At 36.7% G+C, this 10048-nt stretch overlaps 1 protein-coding gene across 1 annotated transcript in view; it reads right to left on the bottom strand.

Annotated features, from left to right (window-relative positions):
• Nucleotides 1-9605, bottom strand: part of LOC124445678 (cytoplasmic dynein 2 heavy chain 1-like) — an 85494-nt gene extending 75889 nt beyond the window's left edge. The window contains exons 1-11 of the mRNA XM_046996428.1: nt 9601-9605; nt 8882-9109; nt 7808-8056; nt 6508-6581; nt 4527-4689; nt 4258-4433; nt 3889-4084; nt 2717-2974; nt 2287-2385; nt 2008-2147; nt 583-933 (exon numbers count right to left, since the gene is read on the bottom strand). Of these exons, the coding sequence (XP_046852384.1) occupies nt 583-933; nt 2008-2147; nt 2287-2385; nt 2717-2974; nt 3889-4084; nt 4258-4433; nt 4527-4689; nt 6508-6581; nt 7808-8056; nt 8882-8929 (1754 nt within the window). The 5' untranslated portion in view covers nt 8930-9109; nt 9601-9605. The remainder of the gene's footprint in view (nt 1-582; nt 934-2007; nt 2148-2286; nt 2386-2716; nt 2975-3888; nt 4085-4257; nt 4434-4526; nt 4690-6507; nt 6582-7807; nt 8057-8881; nt 9110-9600) is intronic.
• Nucleotides 9606-10048: the final 443 nt, after the last annotated feature.

The raw sequence follows: 10048 nt of genomic DNA on the forward strand, positions 1-10048 counted from the left end.
TTTTACGACATTTGCAATCCTTGTCAAAAATCCATTGCTTTGAAGTTTGTTTTTGAAAAAGAAACGTGATTACCGTTCTTCAAACGTCATTGAAAACAAATAATATTTGTTAACCGGACCTTTGTAAAAAAATTAATTGCATTTGCTAAACTACAAGAAATGTCGTAAGCCACCAAGTTGTTTTTCAAACTTTATTTCTGTCATTAGGTTTTTAAAGTTTTGGAGTGCAATGCGCATGCGAATTTCAAGTGCCCAGTACCTTTAAATCTGTTTTTATCAAGTGACTCGACGAGTTGTTCATTCCACAGTTTTAAATAAACTTTCTTCTAAAAGGAGCTGCATGTACGTATACACTTTCATGACAAAAATAATAATTCTCTCATGGTTGTAAGGAGATTGATTGCTCTACAAACCTTAATTATTCCCAATTGAGCTTTCCAAATTAAGAAACATTTTGTAAAGTTATACAAAAAATTAAACAAAGTATCCCATTGAAACGATAACACCACAACCGTCAACAATGACTACAATATATTTCCATCACAAGTCTCTGCATTGCTCCGATAAAGAAGTTGAACTTACCCTGGGATTTTTTCTGCTTCTTTTCCCTTAGCTTTGAGAGCTTTAAAATTTTTCTCCCAATCGCTTGTCTTGACGAGATGTTCTTCTATCATTGAATCGATGTCAACCACCCCAAGCACAATCCAATCTTGGAAATCGTCCAAAATGCTGGCAAGGCGTCGAAAAAGCTCCTCGGCCTTGGCGTAGACAGTGGAAAATGCTGAAGCATGGCGTTCAATGAGAGGAGGATATATGCTCGTGTCGTCGCTTACACCGCGAAAATGCAACGGAATGGATATGAATTTTTTCATTTCCCGGTAGTACTTCGCACGGACTTCTTCGAAGGGTGGTCGAAATTGTAATTTCTGTTTCCTGAAATCCAAAATTTTCAAACTTGTAGAAGGATAGGGAGCTGGTTTGATTTGGTATTGCAGCATAAAAAAGATTTTCACACGACAACAATTCAGAGAATAAAGGAGCTTTAATGGAAGCATGCGTACCAAATAATCAAATACTATATTTTCTCAAGCTGAGGTATGAATTTAAAAAATATGTCATTTGCCGTAGCTAGTTGCTTACATTGTATAAAAATTTTATGACCAAATGGTCAGCTTAATAAAAAATTCATCCCTTTCTTGTCCATTTGGCGACTGATCTTAACACCAATCACAAAGAAATATGACGAGTCGGACCTGTTTACAAAAGTTTCTGTTATCTGCGATTAGATATGTAATGCAAATGCAGTCATCTAACAATCGCTTCAAACATACAGTCAAACCTTTACTTTCAGGCACATTATGTACGCGGACGATACTTTTAGGTCCTTGCTAATACGCTCATACCACTTTAAACCTCTCATAAGTGAAAATCCCCCTGATGTGTGCATATATATAGATACAATTTCGTGGCCGCAAGGGTGTCCATGTATACAATAATGACCTCTTGCAACTTGTTTATGACAATGATGTCGTGTGCTATTTACACTACTATTGTGAGAATGGTGCAATGTTTAGTTAGCAAAGCAAATGCAATGGTTAACTATCATCAGAATAAACACAATGAAACGCGTGCGCTGATTAGTCTACAGCTGAGTTTGCATTAGCCAGTGCAAAACACATCTGAGCTCAACCAATCAACTCTATCTAAACAATCAATCAGTCAAAGAGAATTTGCAAATCGATCATGAATACATTTTAGAGGAAAAATTAAAATGTTTGTCTTTTTCGCATTATTGTTATTTTATAAAAGAAATAAAAGATGTTTTTCGTGTTTGCACTAGCTTATGCAAACTAGTTCTCCTAAAGTTTTCCTCGGTTTGCAAAAGCCTGTGCAAACACAGTAAACATCTCTTATTTCTTAAACAAAGAATAGAAGACGGACATGAAGTAACGGACATTCAACCGATGAACACAAGACGTGAAGAAAAAGCAAAGGACAATTTCTTACTTGAATATGAGTTCAATCTTCAATTCAGGAAGATTTTGATTAAGTGCAACGAGACCCAACTCGTACTGATGTTCTAAAGCTTTGTATAACTGACGATCCCAATGCATTTTCCATGGCTTCATGTTATCGGATTTAAAGCCCTTAAATTGTGTAAAAATATCACATTCGTAAGATTTTCAATATTTTCACGTGAAGAGACAATATTGGGCATTCCTGCAAAAAAGACCAACCAATCGGCTGGGTATCCTTGTTTTATACGTACATAAAGCTGACACTTACTTGTTGAACAAGATTTGCAATTATCTGCCTGATCTCCAACAGGCCTTCTTTCCACCTTGACTGCTGTCGAAGTAAGTCCACACTCATCAATTGAATGACCTGTGTAGACATGACACAAAATGATGAGGTTGCCAATTACATGACGGAGCAACTACATGATTTTGGCGATCTCATGCTAGATATATTTACTTAAAGCAAAAAGCAATTGTCCACCTACAGGCGATGGGACAAAATTGAGAAAATATCTATGTAGTTGACCTAAAAGACAATGAATGCAGTTTATTATGGCAAAAACTATTTTCTAAATATCTTGCTACAAAAAACAATCATAATTGTTTCTTTATTTAAAACATTTAAAAGTTGCAACAAAAATATGTAATCGTCCTGCTATCTTTACGCTAACTTTGAACTGCCGGACAATGAAAAATACCTTTTCTCCAATTATATGGTGACATTTCCTGAGTCGTCGATTTTCAGTTGTCAAGCGATCAGCAGCCTTCTGTAATTTGTTGATATAGTTCTCTAATTCGGTAGGATTGTCCCACGTCACCTGGGTCTTGTCATTACTGTTTCGAGAATTTGATTTTGGATTCTTAACGAGCTTCTCGAACGCAAGAGCTGAATCCAACATCATCGCTTGTTGACTTGGAATCATCTGCTGGTCAATCGTGTTGTAAAAATGTGCAACCTGTGCAAAAATTATTGATCAACATGTAAAATATTGGTGAATTAACACAAAGCTGTCATGTCGCGTTTGTGTAAATGTCACTGATTTATTCTAATTAATACATTGTTTGCATATAATCAAAACTTTCACATAGAAGAAAACGAGGTAGTACACAAGTACACAATGTAGTACACAAAAACACGAGGTAGAGCACAAGTATACGAGGCACTATACAAAAACACGAGGTAGTGCACAAGTATATGAGGTAGTATACAAGAACACGAGGTAGTACACAAGTATACGAGATAGTACACAAATATGCGAATTAGTATACAAAAACACGAGGTAGTGCACAAGTATACGAGGCACTATACAAAAACACGAGGTAGTACACAAGTATATGAGGTAGTGTACAAGAGCACAAGGTAGTACACAAGTGTACGAGATAGAACACAAATATACGAGGTAGTATACAAAAACACGAGGTAGTACACAAGTATATGAGGTAGTATACAAGAACACGAGGTAGTACACAAGTATATGAGGTAGTATACAAGAACACAAGGTAGTACACAAGTGTACGAGATAGTACACAAATATACGAGGTAGTATACAAAAACACGAGGTAATTCACAAGAATACGAGGTAGTATACAAGAACACTAGGTAGTACACAAGTATACGAGGTAGTATACAAAAACACGAGGTAGTACACAAGTATACAATGTAGTACACAAAAACACGAGATAGTGCACAAGTATACGAGGCACTATACAAGAACACTAGGTAGTGCACAAGTATAGGAGGTTGTATACAAAAACACTAGATAGTACACAAGTATACAAGGTAGTATACTTCAAACCATCAAAAATGATGTGTTGTGTTTATGTTGACAAAGCAACAAATAAAATGGAAATCTTTGATGAATATCCTCACCTGTTTTAAAACAACGCCATGTCTATAAAATTTATTCGCAACATCAGCAGTAGATTGTATTTTTTTCGGTATTGTAAAGCCAAGTGCTGCAAGCTGGCGAACCTCGCGTATTAAGGTGACCAGACGCTCGCTGTAATGAACTTTAAGTTTACCATCAGAGTGACTCAATTCCATCAACCGACCATTAGTTTGCAAACTAGTGAAAATAGCAAATATCCTTCTCATTAAAAAATTAGTTCACAAAAATTTCATATTTATTTTCCTATGGTTACACATAACGATACATGTTGACAAATGGTTAAACCTATAATAACACTCGCCCCCTTCCTTTACTGCACGAAAGTAAACTCCATTTGGAGCACAAAGTACCTCAAAGAATCGTGTGGTCTACCAATTGCATCCTGCATTTCACTTGACCATGACTCAAATTGCTCACTTTGGTAAAGTTTAAGCTCTTCATGCAAATCAGCAGCTTGTTTCTTGAAAGATTGAAATCCAGTTAAATCGCCGAGAAGCGATTCTGCTGTCTTGAGGGTGTCAGACACCTGAGATGGATAAGTTAAGTAAATGAATTTGTATTTTTGCTACGCGTTAGATACTGGCTTCTAACGTTAATCCAATATAAGCTCCAACTTTACCTTAGCCTGCAGATGACTGACCCACACAATACTGTTGACAATATGTGGAAGATTCTTTCCTTTGGGTACTGCAACATTACTTCCGCCATATTCTCCGCTCTTTGTTGAGAAGTCTTCTTGTATGCTCTTGATATGTACTGTCAACTGACCGAGCAAAGTTTCTCTAATGAAAGGAAGATATAGCAGCAAACATGAAAAAAGGAGAAGTTATTTAAGCACGTTATTTCATAGCCGCCAAGTGGAATGAGCTTGAAAAAGGTTTTTCCTAGTTTAAGCAAGCTTCGCACGAGCACAGTATAAGCAATAAACAGTAGCTCCACTTCGCTGCGCAACTTGCTGCTACATATTTAATTAGGTTACTGACTGCGGTTAGACATCTCAGCTCTACCTCAAGTCAGGAAATACAGTTTACTTGCTGTCACTATGGTAATCACGTGCGCAATGAGATATGCACGGTACAAAAATTCAGTAGAGTGGCCCTACTGTATATTCCTATACTGGGCGCTTTCATTTTGCACAAACCAGGTGCAATTATAGGAACATTTGATGATAAAATGAAACAATCCAACGAAGGCAGGCTTGTGGAATAGTTAGTTCATGTAAATGGCGATAAATTTTAGCAGCTTTGTAAAACGTTCATTCTAACGATAATTATGTGATTTTGGGTAGCAAACTATCTTAAATATCTTGCGGAGCAATTTAAAGTGTGTAGATGGATTTTATTGCTGAACAATTTCTTTGTACTTAAGATATGTGCTTTCGTATTTATATCTTATTCAAGAGTGCCATCAAGGACCCATTATTTTACTTAATGTGGAGGGTGGACTTGGTAAGGACTTGAAACAAAAAACGCAAAACGTGACAAAGGAACAGATTTTCGATCAAATGGAAAGCGTCCACTGTGACACAAGTGAAATAAGGACAAATGAAGAGAAATTATTAAGCAAAGACAATCAATCAAGCAACCTAAGCATCCAACATAAGCAAAAGCTTAACGAAAAGACAAAAACATAAGCAGAAAGAAGAACAAAATAAAATTCCGTGTCAGTAATAAGTTGACTAAGCTTATTGCGAGTAATGTTCTTAGTGAAACACCTAAATCATGTTTTTCATTTCTTAACTTAATAAGCATATCATATAAAACAACGTCTGCCTACCTTCGACTCCCTGTCCTCCAACGTCTGTCTACCTTGCACTCCCTGTCCTCCAACGTCTGCCTACCTTCGGCTCCCTGTCCTCTAACGTCTGACTATCTTCCACTCCCTTTCTTCCAACGTCTGCCTACCTTTTACTCCCTGTCCTCCAACGTATGCCTACCTTTCACTTCCTGTCCTCCAACGTCTGCCTACCTTCCACTCCCTGTCCTCCAACGTCTGCCTACCGTCCACTCCCTGTCCTCCAACGTAACTGCTTATTAAGTTGAAATATGAAAAACATGATTTAGGTGTTTCACTAAAAACAATACTTGCAATAAGCTTAGTCAACTTATCATTAGCATAATATTTCTGAATAGCGAATGTGGCATTATTAAAATAAAATTCCACTGTCTTTGTCTTCGTAATCTTTTTCTCGAGTGAATAATGCAGATGTTACTATATACATTCAATTCAACATGGCAAAAATCCTATGAAGTAAAACTCCTTTTTTTTTGATTGAAACCAGCCTCTATATAATTATCAAACAATGTGGCTTGTCCACGACGGCCAGTGACCACAAATAGCATCAATAAAATATTCTTTTGTTTTGAACCACCAAAATGGCGGCCGTGACGTAACATGCAAGCCACCTATTTGTTGGTTAAAAAATGATTTCTGATGTGGTTTTTTTGCTCAATGGTGACGATGTTGTTTGGAATAGTTAACATTTAAATATTAATATTTGTTAGAAGTTCGCTGCAAAAACATTATTGATGCTGACATCGCTGTTGTTTGATTTTTAGTTTGTTCGATAGAACAGCTAACGTAAATATTGATTGACTAACCTCTCAGGAGCAAGCTCATTCTTAACACTGTTTCTTTTTACTAGTTCTTTGTAACGCTGAAATTCTCGCAACAGCTACATAAGCAATTACATTGAATTTTTAAAAACAACACAAAGCATTCAACAAATGTCAACTGGGAACAACATTTGACGATAAATCTTAGCGCAACCAGTAGAAGGAGCAATCTTCAAATCATTGCTAAAAATTGTCGAGCGAGGAGTATCGTTTATTTTATGACAGAATCCTTTCTATTAGCTGGAAGAAAATTTAGCGTGAAACGGTTCCGCAAATCTCATAAGACACAGCCGTATGAAAAAAAAGCTCATCTTTGAAATAAAACCGAATTAGAATTTGTATGATTTAGCAGTAATTGTCCCCACACAGCCGTAAACGCAATTGAATTCAGTAGTAGCTACATAAGTATTGCAACTACTGCACACTGAAAATCCCCCAAACAAACTCAGCCATTACGATTACGCCTCCTTTGGGATCAATTATTGCTGAATTCAGTAGTAGCTACATAAGTATTGCAACTACTGCACACTGAAAATCCCCCAAACAAACTCAGTTCCATTACGATTACGCCTCCTTTGGGATCAATTATTGCTGAATTCAGTAGTAGCTAAATAAGTATTGCACACTGAAAATCCCCCAAACAAACTCAGTTCCAATACGATTACGCCTCCTTTGGGATCAATTATTGCTGAATTCAGTAGTAGCTACATAAGTATTGCAGCTACTGCACACTGAAAATCCCCCAAACAAACTCAGTTCAATTACGATTACACCTCCTTGGGGATCAATTACTACTGAATTATGCAAACGCGTGTCATTTCAAAAGGAAGCCGATTTTCAAGAAAAAGAAGAACTTTAGATATTAAACTATGATGAAAAAATTGCACATTATCCAACCGTAAAAAATATCGGTTATCTTAAGGCAAGACTAAAACCGCTTGATATGCCATTATATTTTAATACTATTTCAGTGGCCGGTTGCGCGAAGTTATTGCAAATTTTTTCCTAACTTATTGCAAATTTTTTTGAACGCTTACAACATTCCTTAATAGGAAAAAATACACGATTTCAACTGAGCAATCGATGAAATAAAGTTTTGCTTCTACGATTGCAAAATTACTCTGTCGTAAGGAAAAAATAAACACCTTTCTTTACAAATTTGAAAATTTACTATCCAATGGATAATATTATGCAGGCTTCGTGCAACCAGCCCCAGATCGCTAAAAGACAATGAAAGAGACACGTTACTACTTGAAAAATCATAAGTATATTATAGTGGTCGAACCTGATGAGGGTTAGCCGAAACTTTTTGAAATTGATCACGTAATTTCCTAGCGATCTTTTGCTCTGCGGGCATCATGGCTTTCTCGTACTGCGCAACAGCTGCGCGCCATAAAGGCTCCGTATAGGAATTATAATGAAGTGGATTAAGACCAAAGAATGGTGAAAAGGCATCCGATGTTTTATACTGCTGGCATTCTGACATCGTGAGTAAAGGAGTTAGCTGCTCATGAACTGTTCTCAGTGTTACAACCTTGAAAATTAAAAAATGTTGAAAATAGACACGGTGGTCCAAAAGGACATGGTAGAAATTAAAGCCTGGTTCACACGAGTGAAATAAGGACAAGAAGAAGCGTAGACAAAAGATAAAATAAAGATAATCAACGAAGCATGTGACACAAGCATCGACATAAGCGCAAGCATAAGGAAAAAATTCAAGCATAAGCAAGGAGAAGAACAAAAGAAGAACAAAAAAAGGATTTAAAGAAGATCCCAATGTCTTTGTCTTTACAAGCCTCTAGAGCAATATTTTACTCGTGCCTATTTTACTAAAGTGAACCAGGCTTAATGGCTTTTCATCTTATTTATGTTCCCTATTCGCATAAGCAAACTGCGAGAGGAAGGTTACATATTTGTTCTTAAACATTACTGTCACTAAGACTGTCAATCAAACGACTACAGAACGTCACAATTAGATTACTGTGTGGCAAAATTTCTAAAAAACTCAACAATAGTAAAATTTTGATAACAAATATCAAACGCATGATACATAAATCATCGATGAAATGGACGACATTTGCTTATGTCCAGGGATGGACGACATCCCTGTATACGAGGAGATGCGAGGTTTGCTTATGGAACGGGGTTTCATGTCAAATTTTAGAAACTGAAACTTTTTTCGATGATGAAAAATAATTTAAAAGCGGTATTATTTTTTATCGCGAAAGAGAAAAGCTCTTGGACTCTTTCTCTTTCTTTTCATAACTACGAGCAACATTGACACACAAAATATATCTACAAATCCAAAATCTCAGTAGTGTACCGCAATTATTTTAAACCATGCATTCCAACACATTACCTCATCAAGCCTCGCAGCGAGTTGCGCAGTAAGCGGAGGTGTATACATTTGACCCTCCCAAGGATGTAATGGAAATCGTTTCCAAAATTGTGACGTCAGAGTTTCACATACATTGACCCATTGTTCACAGAGCGCAATTCCTTTTCGAAGTTGATCACGAGTTACGACGAATGCGCCGTGCCAAATATCTAATGTACTCAGTTTTCTTTGAACGTAACGCGAGAGATCCTAGAATTGGTATTGACACATAAAATATAGAGACAAATGGAGTAGGAATTTCGAGCTCCCGCCATTAATAAAGTAGGTAGCAGAGACGGCGGAGCAACATGCGTATGAAGTGTGGGAGCTAAGTCTTCAATTCTACTATAATGTCTTAAAAAACAGTTCAAAATATCAACTTCAGCTCAGTCTAAATATCTTTTTTGTTTTGCTGTTACAAAAAGTGGGGGCTACTTCAGCTCCCCCCCCTCCAACAGCCCCCCTTTTCTGGCATCCTTTGGTAGTAACTGGGGCAAGAGTTTGGAAGATGTTAAAGTAATTTGCAGTGTGCCACTGTTTTCAATTAAAAGCACAATCATATTTTGAGTGACTTGTTACAATTTCCAATGAGAGAAAGTTTTATTGATCCTAGGCAAGAAAAGGGGAGTAACTTTGATCCTCAACCTGTCCGAGACAGCTGCTTGGAACCTGGGCATGAATTAAAATTACCGTATGTATACCTGCAATTGATTCAAGGAGATGTTGCATTCTCACTTCTAAATATGGTTTATGTTCATCCTGTTTCCACACTTCATCAAGCGTATCTTGAGTTGCATCAATAAACTCCATGGCATCTGCTAGCTCCAGACCATCCAAATTCATGAATATATGACTTACATTTCCTGTGAAAATGTGAGCAACATCAAAGTATGTAGATGTTAGCCGTATATATTCCCAAAATCTGATCAACCTGTATAACCTAGACTCTCCATCACTCTAAAATTGCCTTATTGACATAAAAACATTATACAGAAAGTAAAAACAACACTTAAGTGTATACGTAAACAACTTTGCATATAAAAATATGCATACTTTAATGTTTCAAATTTTGCATGTAGCAATTCTGTTACAAAAGTCTTCACAGATGTAAGTTAAAGCCAATACTAAGGACATTTGTTCATTTGTTCA

Source organism: Xenia sp. Carnegie-2017, unplaced genomic scaffold (genome assembly GCF_021976095.1).
Source record: "Xenia sp. Carnegie-2017 unplaced genomic scaffold, XeniaSp_v1 HiC_scaffold_22, whole genome shotgun sequence".
NCBI classification, from domain to species: domain Eukaryota; kingdom Metazoa; phylum Cnidaria; class Anthozoa; order Malacalcyonacea; family Xeniidae; genus Xenia; species Xenia sp. Carnegie-2017.